Source organism: Rhinolophus hipposideros (genome assembly GCF_964194185.1).
Source record: "Rhinolophus hipposideros genome assembly, chromosome: 7".
Lineage (NCBI taxonomy): Eukaryota > Metazoa > Chordata > Mammalia > Chiroptera > Rhinolophidae > Rhinolophus > Rhinolophus hipposideros.
Window position 1 is genome coordinate 48211033 of NC_138053.1, and position 25094 is coordinate 48236126.

The 25094-nt window shown below is 33.1% G+C and overlaps 1 protein-coding gene across 8 annotated transcripts in view; it reads left to right on the plus strand.

The window, feature by feature from the left end:
* Positions 1-25094, plus strand: part of SSBP2 (single stranded DNA binding protein 2) — a 275284-nt gene that overhangs the window by 217857 nt on the left and 32333 nt on the right. For 4 of the 8 annotated variants that reach the window (XR_013993682.1, XM_081054230.1, XM_081054232.1 and 1 more), the window contains 5 exons: positions 4148-4214; positions 4508-4578; positions 9402-9493; positions 14593-14641; positions 24347-24382. Coding sequence is in view for 7 of the 8 variants with exons in the window: in XM_081054230.1 (XP_080910356.1) it covers positions 4148-4214; positions 4508-4578; positions 9402-9493; positions 14593-14641; positions 24347-24382 (315 nt within the window). In the remaining variant the exon portion in view is untranslated. The remainder of the gene's footprint in view (positions 1-4147; positions 4215-4507; positions 4579-9401; positions 9494-14592; positions 14642-24346; positions 24383-25094) is intronic. The other 4 variants (XM_081054234.1, XM_081054231.1, XM_081054235.1 and 1 more) reach the window with 1 other exon arrangement.

Sequence of the window (25094 nt, forward strand, 5' to 3'; positions counted from 1 at the left end):
AACAAAGAATGTATGCCAAAATTTGTGACTAGTAAAACAAGTCTGAATAGAACACATATAACGTTAAAAAATATGAAAATAATATCAACTACAAGGTGTATAAATTTGTGGGGTCTCCTCCCCCAGCATTAAAGGTAAGGAATGCAGTCATTATGCCCTTGTTAATGCACAAAACCATAATCTGGTCATCCCAGAACTGATGAAAGATTTTAAAAGTTAGGATTTTACTTACTTTAAAAGACAAATACTGGTGACCAAAAGTTAAATTTAGATAAAGACACTCATTTTGAAAGACAACTTGACATTGATCAAAATTTCTGCAGGATTATGCTATATTTTTAAATGATGAATAGAAACAGAGAAAGACATGATTGTTCTGATATTCCAAGATAAAGAAGAAAAAGCAAAATGTTGTATTTGGCTTTAAAATTCGTTTGGAAAATTTTGAAAATGATTTCCAGTGATAAACTATTATTTCTCCAGTGAGATATAGAAATTCAGAATCAAAGTCGAGAATGTAAAACTTTAACCACGTGGAGACTTAAAAAGCAAGAACCTCAAACTCATAATTAAAGATAATGTTGGTTAATCATATATTTTCAATTTTACTCCTAATTCACTTCTTTATAACTTTTGACAGCGCATTGACCACTTCTTCCTTCTTGAAACTCTCCTTACTTTTTCTGAAATGTTGGTCTTAGTCCTCTCCTTAATTTCATACGTATTCAATTTCAGTTTCCTTACCTACCTCTTCTTGGTATTTCTAAATATTAATAATTATATATTTGGCCTTTTTTCTCCTTACCCTTTGAAGTCTATTCCATTCTTATGATTTTATCATTGATGATTTATAAAACTGTCAAATCTAAATCCTATTCCTTTTATTCCTTCAATAAATATTTATTATTCTGAGCCAGTAGACACAAATAGGGTCCATACTCTCTCAGAACTTACAGTCTGAAATACAGTTGGAAATACAGAAAAGAAAACAAGCTATGATTATATTTAGGTTCTGTGAAAGTGTAGTATAAGATCCTGTAAAAGCACAGAAAGAGCTTTTACCTTCCTTGCATGCTAAGACATTCAGGAAGGCAGGGAGGAGTCCTACAGAGGTAACAGAAAGAAGCAGTGGCCATTGTCGTTGTGACATTGGTTATATATTGAGCAAAAAATACATTGGTTGAGCAAATAAGTAAAATACATTGACGATAATAAAAGGTTTCTTACTGTTGGAGAAAAGTACAAACACAGAAAGGATAAAGGATAAAATAATCCTGAGGTTTTGGATTGGAATTGGAGGTACTAGTGTTGGAGAGTAGGAATTTATGGTATGTGTATGTACGAGAGAGCAAGAATTAGTCATAGATGTATAGGTGTGTGCATATACACACACACGTAGATTTTTGATCTGAGTCTACTGAGAAGGCCCAAAAGCAATATACCCAACTAACAGTGAACACTGTGAGAACCCAGATCTTGATGTGTGAATAGTTATTCACTAGAAGGAGTAAGAGCCCTTTGGAGAAAAGACTGACTCCAGAGCTAGGCCAGAAAAAGTATGAGATGAACCTAGAACATTTTTTGCCAGTAAGGAAATGCTGCACATACAATGAGGACATGCCAAAGGGACATAAGACCCACTTGAGGAGCCTCCCAGTGGCTAAATCTTGGATAATTTGTATGTTAAAATAGATGATAGTGGTTGATTATGATTCGTTAAATATAATAGGAATCCATAGATTTATACTTAAATAATTAAATAATAAATAAATAAGGGAAAGCTCTTCTTTATAGTGGAATGCCAACAAGCAGAGAAAGGATGATAGACACGGGATATATCCACTTGGTAACGATTATAGTGCTTAGGAGTTATCAGTGGATGCTAACAACATCCAACTGGTTAAGTTGGCAAAGGGTTGATGACGAATGGGATACTGACAATCTTGGCATAGCTCTAATACTAAAAGTAATCAATTACAAAGAGGAAACATAATGATCTTATGGTGTGGAAACCTGGCAGACACCCAACACAATCAGATGATAAAAGTTAGTATCACCAATAATGGGATGAGTCAACTTCATGTGCCCTCTACTGTGATCACTGAAAAGAGCATAGCATCATTTCTGTGGAATTCCTGCTTAGAAAATATGACCTGAGTCTGGGTCACAAACAGACATTAGAAGATCATCCTCTAGAATGTAATAACGCATTCTCTTTAAAACTGTTGAGGACATGATAGGGAAAGGCTAAGGAATTATTACTGCTTAGAGGAGCATGAAAAACCGTGACAACTAAATGCAATATGTTTCATGAGGTCCTGGTCCCTGAAAGAAAAAAGAAACACTATTGAGACAAATGTCAAAATTTGAATGTGGTCTGTGGCTTGGTGGTAGTGTCGTATCACTGTTGATTTCCTGATTTGAGAAGTTGTATGGTAGTTATGTCGGAGAATATCCTTGTTTAGGGAGCTATATTCTGTAGTACTTAGGAGTGATGGAGGCATAAGGCCTGCAACGTGCCCTCAAGTAGTTCTGGAAAAGACTTTCGATAAAATGAGAGAGAGAGAGAAGGCGAAAGGATGATGGGGACAAATGTGGTAAATGTTAACAGTTGGGCAATATATGTCAGGGTATATGGGAATTCATTATACAGTTTATGTAATTTTTCTATAATTAAAAAAAATATGTACATATTTTAAAGGAAATAGAAGGAAAACTTATACCAGACTGGGGTTGTAGGGAAGAATTTTTTTAGGAAGTGATTCCTAAACTGAGATCTAAGACATGTCAGCAATAGGCACGAAGGGTCGCTGAGATCCTGGAGAGGATAGCTTAGTTTTAGTTTTAATTTTGTTTTGTTTTTAATGGCTGGCATTTAGATATTGTTGATTGAATGCATAAGTTTAAAACAAACTGAAAGAAGTTTGGACATTAGAATGTCAGTGTGGCAGCGGCAACAAATTAGGCTGGAAAGGTAAGCAGAGAACAGGCCATATAGTAGGAACTCAATAAATATGTATTGAGTGTGCTTTAAGCAAAAAAAAAATTTCAAATAATTACAAAAATGGCATAAGAAATGGCAGCTCTCTACTGCATGTGACAGTAGAGTGACAATTACAGAAACAGTTCTGATCTGAATATAGAAATTCCTTAATATCTTTTTTTAATATTTGAAATTTTTAACTAATTAAATAAGATTTATCCTGCTTTAAATTAATTGAGTGAACCTTTATGGAAATTGTTGCCTATTGTCAGGATTATGTGTGTATGTATGTTTAAGGTTTAAATTGCTCATAGCTTTCTTCAGCTCTAAGTGCTGTTCAGACGACTACCGTGTTTCCCTGAAAATAAGACCTAGCTGGACAATCAGCTCTACTGTGTCTTTTGGAGCAAAAATTAATGTAAGACCCGATCTTATTTTACTATAAGACTGGGTCTTTATAATATAACATAGCATAACATAACATAAATACCGCGTCTTATATTAATTTTTGCTCCAAAAGACACATTAGAACTGATTGTCCGGATAGGTCTTATTTTTGGGGAAACACAGTGTAAAAAGTTGCAATTCAGTATGTATCCAGCATCTCACCTTATATAAATAAACCCTTGATCTCCATCTTTTTCAGTTCTAGTTCTCTTTCTCCATACAGCCAAATTGTTTGAACTTAATTGGAATATTATTTTTCTAAATAGTTTCTTAGGGAAAATGTGACTACAAAAAATATTCATTGGCCCCTTGATGTTTGAGTCCTACTCTTGCAATCCCAAATGAGTAAAATAATCTGTAGAAGCAGAGAGCTTACACTGAAGAAGCAAAATTACTTAATTTAGTGAACTTAGTAATTAGTAATTTGTAGGAAAGGAATTATATGCTGAGAAAAATATACAATTTTTGCCTCTATTTTTCCCCCCCAAAATGCTTAGTTTGTTTGCCACAAAATGGGCAAAACAGAATTTTTTTTAGAACTAAGAACTAATACTAGGTATATAGACCTATGAAATTTATAAATGTCACATACAAAAAAGTCTTATGAAATACTAAAATCCATTCTGTAATTATAGGTATTTTAAGAGAATTATTAAAGCACTGATTTTATAAATATTTACAATATTGCTTTTAATTTTGTTTTACTAAATATACTAGGCACTTGGAGGTGTCCCAGGAAGTCAGCCATTACTTCCCAGTGGAATGGACCCAACTCGACAACAAGGTGATTACCTGAAAGTAAAAGTGAAATAATTGTGCAGAATCTCAAAGGAAATCTTATATTTTTACAGAAATTTTTACTTCATTAAATCTTTCATAATTATACCAGTTAAATTTTTGCAGATAACATGGCCAAATGAGTTATATTTTTAATTAACTCTTAATTATGCATGATAGTGAGGGCAGTGATAACATAAGAAACAAAATAATTAAACACCAAGCAGAGAGGAGGCTGCTAGTCTCTGGTTTAGCACTTATGTTCATTACATTGCTAATATCTTCATACTTTTTTTTTAGGACATCCAAATATGGGTGGACCAATGCAGAGAATGACTCCTCCAAGAGGAATGGTGCCCTTAGGACCACAGGTAAATAATTAGTGCAGAAAGTAGAGGATGAGTTTTTTGCCTTTATTTTATATAAACAAACTATAGTATTTGTTGGCTTTTGTTATATGTATTAAAGGTGTGATATAATATAGTTTTTAGTCTATTGAGAACATAGTATCTGTGACATGTCCAAATTGATTTAACAACAAACTGTATTTTAACAGGTGCTATCATAGATGTGTTCAATACATTTGAGAATATACATTACATAGAAATACATTATAGAAATTATTATAAAAAGATAATTATTAGCATTTTAGTTATATTAAGGAAATATATAAAACTATTATAAAAGATAACCAACATAAGTTAAATAAACTTTTGATCAAAAATATTAGAGTAAGCAACATGAAATATATTTCTATAAAGTCTTTCAGAGAATGCCATTGACAATTTATTTTGTACAACTGTATTTCTTTATAAAATATGAAAACAATGGAGAACCATTTAAAAATAAACATTAAAATGGGTCTCACTAAGCAAGCATAATGCTATCAGTATATATCTATATTAGCCTACTTCTCTATCAATATTTCCCAGAAGTATATACTAAGGTTGAACCTATTCTAGCTGTTGGTGACATTTTTTAAGTATGCTGTTCCTGGATATCACTTATTTTAGCTAAAATATTTTGTGTGTGTCTCTTGGGGTAGAAATCAATTTTATAATGTTATATTTCAAAGAAACTAACCCAAAATCCAGAATTTAAAATTTCTACCTCATGGGTCAGAGGTTAGCAGATCATAATACTGGTTAAAAGAATGAATTAATTTATTTTCTTTATCCTTTCCAAGGATAGCGTTGTACGTGAGCATTTTAGGAGTTTGTTTCATGTATCTACTTTCTAAAAATTGAATTAATATTTTGCTGTGTGCCCAAAGGAATCAGAGAATTAAGAATCTAATACCCAGATAATGTAACTTAGACCTTAGAGTTTCTAACGAACATGCAATTTTATATATATATATATTTTATATATATATATATATATATATATATATATATATATATATATATATATATACACACATATATATATATAACAACTATATTGAAACGTGAAGCACATATAACCAAATTTTTCAGAGATACCATATTACATGAAAAAAATGCACTATATAAATGTATGTGAGATCATCAAAGTCAGAGGAAAATCAATCATACAGATGCCATCCAAAAGCAGAATGCATCTGCTCTTTTGTACTAGAATTATAGAAACAGTCTCTGGAATCTTGTCATTAGCTTTATGCACAAAATACACATCTCATTCTTATCGTAGATATTATTTTCATTATTTTTGGAGCTTAAGGTCAGTGTGGAAAAATGGATAACAGAGTTATCTATTGGGACAATTGAATTACCAGAACAAAGAAATATATATATTGTCTAATGATTCTTAGATAATGCCAATTTAGAAAAAGTACACGCTTCAAACATAGTAAACGTGATTAATAAATACCACGTGGATGAAGAAATACAAGTTTGCTCCATAGCCTAGCATATTTTTTCCCACCCTTTAATGTATTTTAAATCTAAGTTCAGTGGTAATACATGATTTTTAAAAATTTATATCAGTATCCTTTCAATAGAAAAGCAAAATTATCTAATCAAGAAAAATGTCTTCCCTCATACCAAATTTGAAGTCATTTTTCTACTTGCTTTTGTGCTAAGATATACTTAGATTGCCTGTGTTCTTATGCTCAGTGAGTGCCATATGATTAACAGAAAAATTCATCAAGACCACCTTACTAATTCTAGTTCCTCTAGAAATCTAAAGGATTTATGAGTTGTACACAAGTATAAACATACCATGATTTCTCCAAGTCAGATATCTGACGTGGAGAAATTATGAGATGGAAATACGTGATGGGCTCTCATGTAAAGAGAGAATAAACTGATTTCTGTATTTTCAAATCTAAGATAGGAGGTAGAATTCAGTTCAGTATAAGGAAGAACTTTCCAGAAATTAAACTGCCCAATCATGGAAAAACCCTTTATAAACTTTCCAAGCAGAGTCTGAACAACCATTTCGTCAGGAACATTGCATTGGGAGAGAGATTAAACCAGATGGAATTGTATAGCTGCCATCAGCTTTAAAATTCAGTGATTCTAAATTAGCTCTTTCTGTGCTGCCTTTGTTGACAGCACTTGGAAAGCTAGTTGTTATTGTTTCTTATCTTTCTGTTTCCCTTTTGCTTCATATTATTTACAAAATGAAAATATTTTGTAAATCTGTTATATTATGTATTAGATAATTTCTTACACATTTCCTGTGATAATTGAGCACCAGGTATACAAAGATGAGTAAAATAGACTCTGCCTTCAAGTTACTTGTTGTTTAGCAGGAGATGCAGATACATAAAAAAACCTATTATGAAGTAGAAAAAAATCTAGAAAAGAAATATGCATACATTATCAGGGAGTCATGACACAAACCAGCAAAGTAATTCTGTTAGGGTCGAGAGCTCAAGAGAAGCTGATGAAAAGAGAACTCATTTAATAAGTTGGTCCCTTATTAAGAATGACAAGAAAGAGTTAGCAGCTATAATTTTCGAGCACCAGGTATCATATTTTTAATGCACCAAGCACTATGATAGGAGTTTTGTGTGATTTTATTTTATCCTCCAACAAGCTTAAAAGGGAAATGATATTGTCACATTGCAGATAAGAAAATTAAGGTTGAGCGGATCATTGGGAGAATCACTGGCCCAGGATCACACATACAAAAAGAGGCGCAGAGGAAATGGGATGGTGGCAACAGAGAGATTCAAACAAATGTCTTTCTATGTCCAGAGCTATCAGGAAAATTAAAGTTTTACTTGATAAAATAAAACATAGATCTTCTATAACCCAAACTGCGGGAGGAGACTTTCATTATGATGCATTTCTATTATACTTTACCATTGAGTTTTTGTTCCCAAACACTTGCTTCTCAGAGGCTCCTTGCTAATACTGCTGCTGCCACCACTGTGCTTAATCCAAAGATTCAGGGATATAGCTCTACTTTTAACAACTACTCAAATGTGGTTAGAAACCTTCCACTATCCTATAGCACACAAAATTTGGATGTTAAAATAAAATTTCCTGAAAGTAAAAGAAATAAACAATGAGACTAACATGTAGCCAGGTAATTTATTTATAAACTGCGGCTTACTCTCTGCAGTTAACAGACTTTTCTCTCATTAAATATTTCCTTGTCATCTTAGCACCTACTACACAGAAGGCAACCACAGATGAGTTAGTATGAGTGTAAATGTTTCTGAATCACAGGACATTGCGTAGGCTGCAGGATGTAGTTGGGAGATAGGGAAGAAGGTAAGAATTATGGGAAACAAGGGCAGGAAATATAGGCCCGGCTGATCTGTGACTAACCACACTGAACTATGCTGAGCAGTCTAGTCTTCAGTTGATAGGCAGTGTGGGTCATCGTGGCTTTTAAGTGACACAAAGAGAACTCAGTTTTAGAAACGTAGTTCTGGAGGCAGTATGGAGAATAGTTTGAGAGGGGACAGGCTGAGTCAGAGAGACCAGTTAAGACAGTACAGTAGTTTCAGTAAATGACAAAGATTAGTGATATGAAGGAGAGCTCTATTTCTAGAGCTATTTCACAGATAAGTCTTTGTGGTAACTGACTAGATACAGGAATTGAAAGACAAGGAGGAGACATCAAAACTCCTGGAAGTTCTTAGCCTGGACTTTTGTGTGGATGTGATGCCACAGAACTGACTGAGGAAGGCAGTAGAAAAAAACAGTCATGAGAAGATAATATTCAGTTGACTTTTAGTTATGTTGAGCATGAAGTGGTATCCAGATGAAAACAACTCATGTTAATTTCAACATATGAGTTTTCTAGGAGCTTGGGAAATCTATCATGACCAAATATAAAAGATTTGGGATGCCTAACATATAGTTGTTGAACTAATGGTAGGAGATAAAATAACCCATAAATATGTGTTTATTGAAATAATAAGAATTACTATTCTTAGAATATTCACAGAATGCTGTGGTTAGAACATGGGGGAAAGCAACATTTAAAGAGTTAGCAAAATAAAAGTAGCCAGGAAAAGGAAACTGAAAGAGTAGTAAGAAGAGATGAAACCAAGCATAAAAGTGATTGATAGTGACAAAATATATCAATATGCTAATGTTAAATTTAATATTTTGACCCTTATGGAAACTAAAGTAAGCTAATGTGATATACATGTTAAAACATTAAAATATTTTTATCATTTGAATGCACATAATAGTTATTCACAGAAACCTCTTGAATCATATAATTCATGCATACATATTCTGAGTGTACTTTAGTTTTCATATATTTTTGTACATTTGTATAAGTGCATTTCTGTGTTGGATATATTATTTTATGAACAGAAGGTTGTATCTTATGTTGGGTTCACATGGGGTTTTTTTTTTAGACTATATAATCATTCTGGGTCTGACAATTTTAAACATGTTGACTAAGTCTTTTCTTTAAAAACAGTTTTTGATTTGTGAAATGTTTTATTTTTAAAAGTTCACTGTTGTACAGATATTGGGAAATTAATAAAAATATATTAAATATTGTTATTGCAACTGTACCGTAATCACTTAACATGCTCCAGTGATCTTATATATTCACGTAGTTTTTAAAAGACGCAACCCAAGTAATTGTTAAAATAGAAGCAAAAGTACAAGAGTGGACCCTTCAGAGAATGAATTGCACAGGCCTTATCCAATCAGGAGTTATGTAGGGAAATCATTAACCTGCTCTCCTTTCTTTCCCCCCTCCTCTTTGGTTTTGTTTTTTTGTTTTGTGGTAGTCTGACCCTTGGTTATCATTACAGAACTATGGAGGTGCAATGAGACCCCCACTGAATGCTTTAGGTGGCCCTGGAATGCCTGGAATGAACATGTAAGCAAAATGCTATATTATCCTGTTTAGTAAAATAGGACTATTTTTGGTCTTCAGAAGTAACACTAAGTTGTAAAACAGTTTGAGCGTCTCAATGTTGTGTAGCATAAAAATGGACTACACATGAACTGTAGTGTTTGCTTCATTTTCAGAAGATATTCTCTATGTTTTTCTTCCTTAAATTGCAACCTTTAATTATTTTTCCATTTTCAGGTGCCCTAAATGCCAACTTTTAGCCTCTTTCCTTTTGATTTTCGTATTTTACTTAATTATGATGAAAAAGAGTCTTTTATAAATAAGTACGCAGTCTCCATGTAGTCTATACAGAAGTGTGACGAGATGCTGACACCAGCACTGTGACTTGACTCTACAGAAGTGAACAATTGAATATTGGTAACTTCACTTTGACAGACACACAGTGATTCTTAAGAGTTGCGTTTGTAACTCTTATTAATATCTATGTGTTTACTTTTGCTTTGTTGGGGCCACTCTCAACACAGGAAAAATTCTCTCTGGGAGTATCTTCTGTATTAAAGAACTTCCTATGGTAGAGGATAAATTTTCTTTTAAAAATTCAAGGTGTACTTAGATGAGGAGTAAACTTAACAGTTTTGCTTTGTTTTTTCTGAAAAGCCTTTCAAGCCCAAAGTGAGTAGATTGTTTCTATCAGCCAATACAACGCAGTCTGTTAAAGGAATTTTTATTTATTTTTTATTATTTAATTTGCCCTCAAAGTGCCATATACATCAGCTGCTTGTAGTAACTGATTAATTCCCTAGAGGATCACTTCCATGATGTGGCTTAAAGAAAGCTTACCAGAAATGATGAAAATGTTTCCTATAGGTTTGTGGGTAGTCTCCTTTAATATATTTTCCCTCAGTCCGTATTTTGGTCACTTTACATGTCAAATTAAACCACTCGCCATCATTTAATGGCATTGAAGATGTACTGTGCGATATGCTCTGTGGATGTACACAGGGGTTTTTTATAAGTTTCTGAAACCATTTTCATGGAAAGCAATTTTGCCTAAAATAGAAAATAGGTTAATAGGTGGGTATCAGTCAGACTTAAAACTAACAGAACATGGGGAGAAAGTAGGTCAAATTTTCCTATCACGTCTTTTCACTTTTAAAGTAAAAATGGATAGACATGAAGCTTGACTTCTTAAATTCCTCAAAGGCTCAGCCTTTATTAACGGTTTATACGAAAAGCTGTGAGTGATATTTTGTGCTTATATCAAAAACTGAAACTCTTACCAATAGGATTTAGATATATATAAAATTTACGTACCTGAGATTCTGACTTTAAAATGCCATAGCTTTTAAGGAATACAATTTTGAATACTATGTATAAATGTAAGGAGTGTACATTTTTAATACTATGATCAGTCCATAATTATCATTAAATATTAAGAATCACTTTATATATTACTCTTCTTTATAATTAGAGACTTGAGTAGCAGCTTTAATTGTTCTACTTCCTTTCTTACATACACTTAAATACATACATACAGGTACATTTAATTCCCTAGACTATGGAGACTAAAATTAGGGCTGAAATTTTTAATATGATTACCTTTATTTGAATTTCAGATTCTCATTTAAATATACCCAGATAAATGTATTTTATTAAAATGTATTTATTATATAATATTTTACTACTTATATAGTTTCTGGTTTGTAAAGAACCTTTAAGCCTTACAGTCTCAGATTTTAATTATTTGTTACTGTTGACTTTTATTTGGGGTCTTACATCATTTTCACTTTTATATAGATTAGGATTCCTTCAAGGACAATGAAAATATAAATACGTATTTACATTTGTATATACTTCCCTCTAGCAGGGTAAGTTCTGATGTATGGAATTAACTAGAAAGAATAATTCTCATATTGATAATTGCCACAACAAAGCAAAAGTGAATTTAAAGAGACAAAAAAAAATACATATTATCTCCATTGTACTCAGTAAACTTTATTGAAATTCACTTCATAATTTATATCTTTAAAACAAACTAAATCTTACTTGTTACAACAAACAAGTGTTTCTAACTGATATTTGAGCTTTTTCTTCATGTCACTTTTTACTTGTTGAGTAATTTCAAAATGAAAGGAAAAGGCATTATTATAGTGGTACCTTAAGCTACGTTTTTTAACAGTCTAAGATATTTGTGTGTTGGATCAGGAGCAGCCTACCAGAGAATCAGTATCTGGATGAGTTTTCTTTAGCTTATCACTTTTTCTTGTTTGCCGTGAAAGCATAATGACAATGAAAAATACCAAACCCTGGTCACTACAGTCATTAAATACTGTATTCTAACTACTAACTTTACCTCTTTATTGAAGAATAAGCCATTTGGAACAAATTTTTAATAATATTTTTATTAAAAAAATATTGGTCGCCTCCAAAAAAAATGGTTAATCTGATATAATTTTTATATTTTCATGCTCTATGCAAGATAAATTATACTTAGCATCATCTAAAATTAAATGATAGCATACTTTTATTTTTCCTGTAATTAGTATTATATCTTTAGGAGTCAAAGCTTAATATCAATTTCAGTAATTCAAAGGAAAATTTACAAATAACAGCCACAATGTAAATGATTTCAAATGCATTAGAGATTATTTTTAAAAGGAAACTATATGTTTAACTACATTTTTACTATTTTCCAAAGAATTTAGGATTCAGTGTTAAAGCCCTTCTAATGCAACTTGTATCCCTTGGAATTTGTAGAAACTTAAGAGGACAAAGGATTTCAAAGGATCTAGACCTTGTTCTAGAACATATCCTATAGAATTATAAAGTTTGTGTAGTTATTATCTTGAAATAAAATGACTGTGGATTACAGAAGAAAAGAGGGTTTTTCTCTATGGTAATCATGGTTGCTTTGATTTTATAATTTAAATTCCATTATTCTTTTTATTTTTAAACGAGGCTAACTTTATTCTACTTCAAAACTACACTTGTATAGAAATTTTCATTTGAAATAATGCCCATGTCATAGTTTGTAGATTACTTTCTTAATAATACTGATGGCCTTCAAATGTAGTGGGAATTACTGAGCTTAAGTAGTTGTTCTGTTAGAACTACTCACTACTCTCACCCCTACTTTACTTAGCACTTTTTGTGAAATTTAAAACCTTTTCAAACAAAATGGTAATGTTTGGAAAAATCTAGCTTATCCATATGAATACCTAACCTATTATATTAAAATGCAAGTTAATATGAAATACATAATGTGTTGAGGTTCAATTAGTATTTGTCAAATAATTGAAATGCATAAAAGATATTTTATATTGTACTTATAACAAATTTAACATTTAATTTAATGTTCATTTAATTGTTATTTATTTAAATAAAATGTTTATTTTAACATTTAATTTAGCATGTTAATTTAACATTAAACAAATTTAAAATGACAACTAAATATTTTATTATTTTTAGGATATCTTATTCACACAGTACTTATATAAACGTATTTCAAAATTGTGAGATCATTATATAACATCATTTTATACAAACATTTGTCATGATTTGGGTATAGTATATTTTTATGTTGTTTTAAAATAAATATTTCTCAATTTCTTAACTGTTTTACTTAACATCAAACAAATCATGTGGGTTAACATCAAAGAAATCAAATATTTTACCTGATCAACAAATATCCTATTTTACCTCAATTTTCTTTATTAGGACATTGAATCTTATTTATAAAATCATCTTTCTAAAGTATTCCAGTAATTAATTGCAAAATCATCATCAACGTCATCATCATCACCATCATCATCACCATCTTAGACAAACAAAAGTTTCCAGAGACAATCCAAGTGCCCCTCACCTTCTCCCTGTGCACAACATTTCAACCCAGTCCCCTCTGACATCATATTTTCCCCTTCTCTTTCTTAAACAGAATTAGGAAAAATTGTACTTGGGCATCCTAACAGGGCCCAAGGACAGACCTTCCATGCGCTTCCCTGCTGGGGAATCCCAAAATGAAATTTAAAACAATTCTAAATATTCTAAGCAAACATGGATAATACAGCTAACTTGGACAGCCTCTGTATAACCTTTAAAACTTGAGGTTTAAGGTCCCTAGAATAAAAAGCAAGGGACATGGTTTTTTTTAGTTAAAATTTTTCACTGTTTTTTCACTGCAATTAGAGGAAAGGGGATTTTGAGTGACTCTAATTACAGAGGATTGGCTGACAGTAGTCTACTTTTTATCAGGCAGTATTTATTCAGGTATATTTAATATTAAAGCATGAGAACAAGAGATTTTTTGACTTAATTAGGCATTAATTTTGTTTTCAAAGGTTTATGTCTTTTTAAGCTATGGAATACAAATCATTCTCCTTCACCCTAAAATGAAGTAATATATTGACATACATCGGCACAGCTTTCCTCCCATTTTTCCCAAGATTTACTCTGGCCACTGTATTGAACTACAATTATTAAAACAAGAAAATTGATTCCCTTGTTTAATAGTAACCTAATTGGCAATCTGAAAGACAGATTGATATATAATATATAATGTAATATGTGATAGTCTGCAAGTTTTTGAAAGGGAGGCAAATTTAGACACCTTTTATGTACATTAATTTATTTGCATCTTTAAAAGTGCAGTCATTTTTTATATATTGATATAACTAATTTCATTTTCATTTTGAATGAGATAGAGGTGGCATTTATATCGATGTCACAAGATTACGGTTTACAGTATTTGCTTTATAAGTACTTTTTACCCCAAAAGTGTGTTTTCTTAATGATTTACGTAAATGTATGTATTTAGGTGAATACTACTTTAGGTGAATAGGTGAATACTACTTTTAGTGGTTATTACAATAACTGAACTTACTATTAAAATAAAACTGGGCTTACTACAAGTAGTTTGATTGGGAAAGAAAACTGCTTTGTGAAATTATAAAATTTTTTTGATTCAAGAAATAAAACTGTAAAAAATAAGTATAAACAGAGTAATTTCATTGTTGAACTAAAACGGCATGGTAACTGAATTATGTTAATATTATATGATCTGTTATTGCTTATTTTGAAATACTCAAAGCATAGGTTAAAATGTTATTTATTATATTGTCTTGTAGGGGTCCAGGTGGTGGAAGACCTTGGCCAAACCCAACAAATGCCAATTCAGTGAGTATAAGTATTTTTTTTTAATTTTAGCGTTTAACAGCAACAAAAATCTGTTGCTTTTGAAAGCTTTTAAGTTGGTTATATTAACCTTTTTAAAAAAGTAATCATTCAAAAATATGTGTTTTTAAATATGCATAATTTTTGAAATTATGTATTTTTCACTTCAATGTCTAATGTACGCTGCGCTCTGTGTAGTTTAACAGACTTTCAAAAATAAAGACAGAAGTATGATTTAAGCATACTACAGTAGCCCATATTTATCACAGAATATATTTAGTATAAAATGATTTCGTCTTCCACGATAGCTACAATCATTGCTAAGTTGCCAGATAACAATCTAGGTTTTTATGATCATATTTTCTGTACTAGTGATACCTAGGTTTTCTCTCGCTGCCCCAGGAAGCAAGTGTATAATTAATTACCTTGTGCCTGTGAGCTAAATGACCCTCCTTACACATTTATCTATGTTGGTGACATCCTGGGAATTTTCCTTAAATGTTTTGTGGCAGTGGTTTCACTACACAAATATTTTTCTCCTTTAATAACATCACACAAATATATGCACAGGTTAAAAATTAAGCTCACAGTGTTAAAATTAATGATTTTCTTTAATAATCCTGGAGATGGTTTTCCTTCTTGACTGTGAAACCTTGGAGTTCTTCAGTATGTGAGAGAGGTCTGCTGTGTCCATATGTGTAGTATGTGCACTGCACAAAGGTGCCTGAGTCAAAGGAGACAGTAGGGAGCTAAAATACACCTTGTGTTCCACCCGTGAAGTCTATGAATGTCTTCCCAGAAGGAATGCCCTTTGCTAATATACACACAGGTACCTTCATTGGCTAGCAGTGGCCTTAATGCTAAATAAACATGAAACTGATCCAATGTTTAAGGTTAATTTAAACTTCAAGAAAATTTAAAGTGAAGTGTGTTTGGTATAGAAAGAATCATCCTAAATCCATTGCTATTCTAAAGCAGAAATCACTTTCTTTTCAGTTAAGTAATTGTCATATTTTTAAAAAGAAAAAAATAATTTATGTTAGTTTCAATAGCTATGACGTTTGCTAATTTAATAAAGTTACTTGAGGTGGAGAGATGATGTTGCTTCGATTTGGGTCTTCAATGTACTATTTAATCCCCACAGGTATTTCTAAAATACTGTTTTGTCAGATTATCTTATACTGTGAATATCTTTATTCCTCCAAAATTCTTTTAGTTTGCTTATATGCTTTTGAAGAGTTCACATTTCTATTTACTTCTTGCTATCTGCCTTTCCAATTCATTCAAGATTTCACTTTACAATGGCATCTGGCTAACAACTCAAAATACATTTCTTTCAGCTCCCTATTAAAGTATCCATAAAGATACAGAAAGAAACATTTTTTATAACACTGAAAACTCTGACAATCTATTGCCAGAATATGGAAGGAATTTGTATTATTTGCATGACTGATTAAACTGAATTAAAAAGCACAATCGATGGCCCACCGTAGCTATGTAAGCCTTCCCACTGGAAGCAAGAACTCTTCCCTCCTTTCTCACTGTCGCTTCAGCCAGCCACCCCGCTATTGCACATTACAGGTAGCCGGGGTGCATTGCACACCCATCACTGCCCACCCCCAGCAGTACCTCCTTTTATACATTCATCTGAAGACTCTCCCCCAAAACCCACTTAGGAAGGTGGGCAGGACTTGATATTGAAGATGGTGCATTGTACCTAGTGGGTGTACTATTCAAATAGGAGTATTGGAGGCGGAGATGAGGAGAGTTTTGCATTCTGATGATTTTTAGTTTTCGGTACTCCCTCTTTTCAGGATTTTTCATAGAGCCGAGCACTGTGGATAGGAGAATGTACTGTATCAGGTCAGCAGCTCTGCATTATTTTAGACCTTGAAAAACACTAGGAATTACAGTAGTGGCTGTGCACGTTTAACTGCTGTCCACTGGTCAATCAGAAATGGGCATTTGACCAGCACACATGTGGACAAGTAATGGAGTTGAAAGCAATCCGTTCTGTTAATATGTAACATATGTGGGTACATCGTCCCTCACTCAAAGAATGTAAATAGGGAAAGAAGTGGGGGAAGGGATACAGTTTTCTCTTCAGAAAGAGAAAGGGGTCATCACCCTGAGCAGAGGAAGGAAAAGCATTCCTCTGAGAAAGATTTATTGTGAGAACAAGAAAAAGAAAATCATAGAAAACTGATGGCTTTCTAGCAAAAACATAGGGTTTACATGAAATCAAGCAAAAAGTATTAAAGAGGATTCCCCCCCTAAGTACCATTGATTATATTTCAGTGACAACTCATCTGTATTATTTGGAATTCCAAGTTCTTTAGATTATTTGTCTAATTTAAAATTAGAAGCATGTTTCCTTTTGTATCGATATAATAAGTCTCTGGGTCCGCAGGGCATTCTATTAAACTGGTTATTTGTTTTGTTTTTGCTGCTTTCAAATATGTTCACATGATGTTTTTTTTCTTTTAAATATTTGTGTTGAAGTCACTTCAGATTTATGGAAAAGTTGCAAGAATATTACAAAGGATTCTCATATACCCTTTACCCAGATTTTTAAGTGTTTGAAGTTTACATTTGCCTTAGAATTTCTTCTCTCTGCGTATCCATATTTTTCTTGGACTATTTGAGTTGTGTTTAAGTTGTAGACATGATGATCCTTTATCCCTGAACTCTTCAGTGTGTCTTTCCTAAAAACAAACACATTATCTTTCATAACTGCAATGCAAGAACCAAATAAGAAAATTAACATAGATATAATACTATGTTCTAATCTGCAGACCTTATTCAGATCTCACCAATAGTACCAAAAGTGTCCTTTGTAGCAAAAGAAAATCTGAATTCACTTGTCGCATTCATCTGTCTTGTCTCTTTGTCTCCTTTAATCTGGAACTGTTCCTCAACTTTCCTTTGTCTTTATTAATCTGCCAGTTTTGTTGACTGCAAGCCAGTTATTTTGTACAATACCTCATAATTTTATTTTGTCTGATGTTTCCTCATGATTAAATTCCAGCCATGCATTTTTGGCAGGAAGACCGCAGAAGTAATTTGGGGTTTTTCTCAGTGCATCATTTCAGGAGGTGTATAATGGTGATTTGTCCCATTACTTGTAATGTTAACTTTGATTACTTAATTCAGGTGGTGTTTGTCAGGTTTCTCCACTGTAAAATTGCTTTTTTTCTCTTTGTAATTATTAACTTATAGACACATTATTTCAAACTACAGTAAGTATCCTCTTCCTATTCATATTTTCATCTGCTACTTTTGGCATCCCTTGATAATTATTACCTGAATTGTTTTAATCTGTTGGTTGCCAAATAGCTATTTTCTAATTCTGTATTTCTTTCACCATTTATTAGTTCACATTCTACTATAACAAAGAGTTTTTCTTCTTCATTTTTTTCTTTCTTTCATTCTCTCATTCATTCATGTGTATCACATGTACTTGTGGATTCTTATTTTATTCAATAGGCTTTTTGATGCTAAAATCATTCCAAATTTGGCCAGTAGGAACCTCTTCAAGCTGCATCACTTGTCCTTTTGACATGCCCCCCTTATCCTTTAAGCACTTTGAATTATCTTATATTTTCCCATCCATAGTCCTGGATGCAGCCATTTCATTGAGGAGAGCTGGTTCCTTTTAATGGAGGGTGGTGTTTAGAACCCATCAGAGTAATACAGCTTCTAGACCTTCTAAACCAATAGAACTGGGATATAGATGTATGTGTGAGTATATGTGTACACCCACACTCATCTATATCTTTATCTATATATATTACTGCACACTGACGCTTCAGTTTCAGTCCAACACAACAGAGTTCATTCTAGACTTTCTGAAATTATAACTCACTTCTCTGAAATTGAGAAATGTGCCTACCATTATCCACAACATATTTATTTCCTTAATCTTTATCCAGGGTTTTGTCATGTGCAAGTGTTGTTGGTACCCTTTTACATGGCAGTAGGAAAAATATTTTAAGGACAAATTCATGTATTTAATTCAAAATAAAAATACGATTTTTACTTTTTAATGTCCTTCAATCTGAGCGTTGTAGTATTGACCTCATTCTTACCTGGAAGTTTATTTACAAATCCACCAACTATTTTTCCTTTATTATGTTTTTTACAAGGTACTGTGCACTTGGGTATATTATTCGACAAGTTCTAATCACTAAGTAGCAAGCACTTTTATCAAAACATCCTAATTATCTTTGTCTGGGGGCACTTTTAATTAGAAAGTACAGAAAAACAACCAAACTAGGCTCATATTAAAGGAGAATATTACTGGATCATATATCTAAAAGGTCCATATATAAATTTGCTTTCCAGCACTTTTAGTTCCAAGGGTTCAAATAATGTCATCAAGACTCTATTCATTGTTTACCTTTGTTCCCCTTGTCAAAGCTGGAAGGCTCTCTGAGGCTTCAGATTTATATCCTCACAGCTCCCAGTTGAACACAAAAGAGCAGAACTCGTTACCAGTTAAGCACAGGTAGTGGGGATAACTATCTGCACTGGATTTGTTTAGCTTGATCATTCATGAACCAATTATGACCAGAGAATACAATGTTCGTTTGGCCAGACCAAGGTCACATGCCCACTCTCTGAGTCCCACCCAAGCCACATGGAAAAAGTAAGAGAGGTATGGTTGGCCAAAAAAAAAAAAAATCAAAGAATTGTTAGCAGAAGAAAGGATAAAATGACAAATGTTCAGCATGATATTATATTTGTCAGCTCACTAGCTTGACAGGAAAAAGAAAGATGAAACTCCTTTAAGGAAAAAAATGAGAATCTGTTATAGTGATTACACCTAAGTAAATACAAATATCTTACTCCAAATAGGCTCTGCTCTACACAAATAGATTCTCATTTAAAAAAAAAAAAATGACACATTAAAAGATAATAGAACATTTCCAACTTTACACAGACGCAGATAATGTCTTGATGTTACCAGCCCTGATTTCCGGTAAACCTGTTCTTATGAAGTAGTTTTAAGCTTCACAGTAGAAGAAAGAGTATTTTACTTAGGTAAAATATTGGTTCTCGTAATCATTTCAAAAAAAAACAAAGCCAAAATCCTCTAGTTACTCTGCTCTTCCCCCAGCAAAACAGTCCTATATATTAGAAGTCAGAATATTTCAGAATGTTTGGATTGTCATCAAAGCTCTTGAATTTTCTGTCTAACTTAACCACACAATATATATGGCCCTTTATTTTCTCATTGGATAAATAAAAGATTCTTCTAGTTCTATGATTCTAATCGGTAGCTCTCTGATCTTTCTAATCTTCTACATCTGCATTTTCATCTTTCATTTCATGTTAATGGATCTTTTGTGTAGAATATGAGGGGAAAGGGAGGGGGAGATTACATTGGGAAGAAACTGGACACTAGACTTGGAGAAAAGCTTGGACAAAAATAAAGAGAAGGGGAGATGCAGGAAAGCTCGATGAAAAATTATTAAAGTATAAGGGAGGATAGATTGTTTGGGAATTACTTGGGATTTTGGCTTAAAGCTGAACAAAGTAAAAGTGAACCATGACGTGTACAGGGCTTTGACTGTTGAGAAATCTGGAATTTATCATCTGTGCAGAAGGGAGTTCTCATTGTCCTTTAGAAAGATTGTATTTAAATGGATACAGTAGTGAAACAAAATTAGACGATTATAGTTATAGGCCTTATAAACTGTTATCAGAGCCTGAGGTAAAGTGGTGGTAAAAGGAATGGTGCAGATACATTTCACAAATAGAATCTAAAACACTTGGTGACCTGTTGGATTTGGGAATAAAGAAAAAGAAAAAGTTGAGGGTGATTTCAAATGTTTGAATCCAGGTATCAGGGAGACTAGGAATAATACAAACTGAGTAGGAACATAGAAGAAGAAGCAGGTATAGAGGGTAGACAGTGAGTTTTGGTTTTGGAATGTTAAATTTGAAGTATTTGTAGAATACCACCTTCAATTCTTCCACAATGCCTAAATGCCTTTTTCTATAATTATACTTAACACATTATGTTGTAATTTAAATCTATTTTTTCACTCTTCCTTAGTCATCTATCCTTCCTGCTCCTGTTATCTTTGGCCTCTTCTCTGTCAGCTAAAATGGCTTTACATTTTACAGAGAAAAAAAAGACCAGATTCAAATATCTTCAGAGTCTACCCTTCACTTCCAGTATTGTCAGACTTCCCTTCCTCTTATCTCAGAAAAGGAAATGTTCTTTCTTTTCAATGCTGACCCTTTTATCTATTCTCTCTATCCTACCTCTTGTTGCTTCTTTTCATATCTTGCTTCTTCATTCTTCCAAAACAGTCTTCAGTCTGTACCTTTCCATTGACTGGAATGTTCCTCTAACAGTATGCCAACGAACAATATGCTAAGACAACCTTAAACCCTAGTCTTCTACTCCTCTAGAGTTGAGAGGGTGCTGATAAAAAAAACCTACTTTCAACCTTTCATCAGTCTCAAAACACCATCCCATGTCTCTCACACTTTCGTTCCCTCACCACCATTCTACTGGACAATGAATCCCTTAATCTTCCTATCTTTTTCATTATTATCCGTAGTGGCGCAATGCCTGAAACATAGGTAATGAACAAAGATTTATCGAACTGACTTCTCAACAGTTTCATTTCCTATGAAATTCCTATTCTGAAGATTACTAGTGACCTTCTACTTACCAACCAAACACAGTGACTCATTTTCTGTCCTCACAATACGTGACCTCTGAAATGTTTGTCACCTTGGTTTTGTTTTAAATGTCTTGTTGATTTTCTTCATTTTAATAATGTTTCTTTATTCTTTTCATATTTGTATTCCTTTTTATTATTTATTCTTCTATGTGTCACAGAAAGGTTGAAAGGCTTAAGTCTGACAGATCTCAAGAATAAGCCCAGTTTAGTCATTTCCTAGCCAAGCTGCACCTATGTCCTGCTTCTTAAAAGTCTAACTTGCTTGATTTTTATAGGATGTTTTCTCCTGACTTTACTCCAGTCACATTGCCTACCCTTTCTCAACTGGTAATATTCTCTAATTCCAATCCTGGACTTTTTTGTTTTGTTTTGTTTTAATGTTTTCATGTGGTTTAAACTGTCACAAAAGCTCATTGAATCCTAGATCAAGGATTTGTACTTTGCTCAGCACAAAATGGAAGTGTATTCAACTGAAGTTGTATCTCTAGTCCTGAGCGCTAATAAGTTCTAGACCTATATTTCTAAATATCTGTTGATCACATCTGCCTCAATGTCTACTGAGATAATTTTTTTAAGTAATTTAAAATGTTTATTATTTTTAACTGTGTTTGAAGGAGCCACAGAGAGGGAGAAATTGAAAATATAAAAGGAGCAAGGACTTAGGAAAAATGGGATGATCGGGAAGGGCTAGCTTTAGAAATAAACAAAGATTTTTTTCTTCTACCTGAGATGAATGGGTAAACATTTAAATTTATAAATAATGGAGTATTGAGCTCCATTAGATGAAGATGAAGGCATAGCAAGAATTTGATATCTTTAATGTATGAGAAAAGGGCAAAGTATAAACTCATTGTGGTATAATCATCATGAGAGCCAGCTCACAAAAGTCAGTTGTTAAATATTGAGGAATCTGTGACCTGATTGTTAAATCATTGGTAGCTTGAAATCTGCTGTGTGGGAATATTTACACCACAGAAATTGGCTGTAAACTGGTTTTTTCTAGTAGCTGTAAACACACTACTAGAATGTTTCAGGGCTTCCATAAAGGCTGAGCCAAAATGCTATCAGGTTGAAGCTGGAGAACATTTTATTTTGGACCTTGTCAACCTTGTTTTTTGTTTCTCTCCAGGAAATTCCTGCTTTAAAAGAGAAAAGGTAGCTAGAGAGTGATTGAGGAGGCAGAAATCAATAAAGCAGGCTTTAAGATAATGAATTTAAGATAGTAGAGAAATAAAATTCTGAGAGTGGTATGGGAAGGGGAAGAGGCAATTTAGTAGGAAACGAGTAGGTAAATAATGGACTTAGTAAACATGGAGGAATTGTGATTGGAAAAGATTCTGGGTGAAATATAAAATAATTTTTGCAAGTGTCATGAGGAATAAGAGAGATGTCAGGCAAGGGAGTTGTTTAAATCTCCCTGTAAAGAGTTCAGGATGTGGTCATACTCATAAATGGAAGAGAGGAGTGTATATTGTAAAAGAAAGGCAGTGAAGTATAAATTCCAAAGATCTAAAGGGTGGTTAGAGCATATCTTGAAGTTGCTTAAAAATGATGGTAGTCAGTAGAGAGAGGCGGATGAACATGAACCAAGTGTTAAAGTTACAGAAAGGTAACAATTGGCACCAGTAAGTAAGTTGATCATTTGGAGAGGGCGTGTTTAAAATAATAAGCGGAAGATGGATGGTAGATCATGAACTCAAAGGGGCCCAACAGAGCAAAGTTGTATTCATTCCCCGAGTTGAGTAAATGTGTATTGGCCCATACTCATAGTAGAAGTAAGCCTCTTCACTAGTGATGCTGGAACTGTGGCAATGGTTGTCTTCAGTGCTGAGTTATTCAGGGCAGACCGGCCAATGGCCCCAGAACATGTGGTCTGTGCGTAAGGCCAAGCAAGGACACCAAACAGTGAGAAGAAAACTTTCAAATAATATTAACTATTTCCCCAATCAATCAAAGAATTATTTACAAATGGAAAATCACTTCATTTCACTTCCTCCTGCTTACTTTATGGTTTCATATTATGTTTGTGTTTAATTGTATGGAAGGTGTAGGGGTGAAAGGAAGGTTTTGGGTACTGGCTCTATCATCTTTTCCCTACTCTTAAGGTCCTCTTCTGGCCCTGCCAGCCTGACTCCAGGAAGATAGTCATTTATTGGCCTTTTTTCACAGTAAGACTAAAATACTTCTGGATGTGCAGAGTCTTCATGCAAGTGAGCTAGTGAGCTTGTATGAAGAGAGAAAATATTTGGATTTAACTTTCTCTAGTCATATCCACACTCAAGGGTTTATTTTCAATATCTGTTTTCTAGTTTTTATTTTTTTAATATCATAGCAATGCTGTATAAATGCCTTCTAATCTTTAGAAAGGAGCTTGGTTAAGAGCTTGATTTGAAGGGAAAAAGGGAATTTGTTACCTGTATCTGATCCTCACAAATTAGTAGTCTTTGGAGACTTAACATTAAGAAAATCTTTTGCATTTGTTATATTATTTTCTTGTAGCTAATTAGAAAATAAAGGAGGAAAGATGAGGTCTATATATCAAATACTGACCCATACTGCATGAATTACTAGGCTGAAACTTGTCTTTAAAAAAAAATAATACATCCCAGAATGCACATAAATTAGAATTTGCACCTGTAAGGCTACTAATTTGAAAAACTCTGGTTTCTGGTTTTAATCTGCACAAATATATATCTTTCTAATTACAGAATAAATGTCATTAGTATCAAGCAGTGAGTACAACTGGCCTAAAACCAATATAACTTGAAGCAGTAATTCTGCCTAAATTCTTCTTACTAAAGTCACTTTTTTTTTGTAAATTCAAGATAATATCGCATTTATTCAGTTTTCTAGCACTCACACAGATATAAATGCCTTTATCCTTTACTATCCTTTGTGATACATTTGAAAGCTTGATGAATGTTAGAAAATGGATTCATTTTAGGTCATTCTCCATACTGCTACACAAATCAAAATATCTATTTTTTTTGTCCTGTTCATGTTCCAGATACCATATTCCTCAGCGTCTCCTGGGAATTATGTAGTAAGTACATTTGGGTTTGTTTATTCATAAGAATTGATGTTACGTTTTATTTGGGCAATGAAGTAGTTGTCCAGATGTTAAGAAGAGCCCCTGTGTATTGGCCAAGAAGTGAACATCTGATGTGTATGGAGTTGTTTTGTCTGCCACCCTCAATACATATGTTGATGTTCATCAGTGAAACCGTTATCAATCTGGCCAAGATTGCCTGAGTGCTGTGTCTTATTTCTGCATATGTTTCTGTAAACCAGTACAATACGCTCTGTCCAAGCATGAAGAAAGCCATCCCATTACACAATGATATGCTTGAATTTGCAGTTCTTCAGAAGAATAATCTACACCAGCCTTTCCCCACTCACCACACACAGTCTGAGAAGACATTAAATTCTCCCAGTTACCAAGAGAATCAGAAAGCAGCATAATTTGGGGGGATTTTTTTAAGTTATTTTTTCATTCTTAGCAACTGAAAACACTTCTTTTTCATATTATTTAGTACATATTAAAATTTTTTCAATAATTCATTTACACCTGAAGTCAAATTAGTAGGTTTTATAAGAGCTCTTGGATTTAAAAATCACCTTTTAACCATCATTACGTTATAATTCTTGCTACACCCCGAAGGCCATCATAGAGGATAATTTATTATAATATTTAAGGGGAACTGCCTAACAGAAAAGCAAGGATGAAATGGTGAAAAGGAAAATCTTTCCTACAG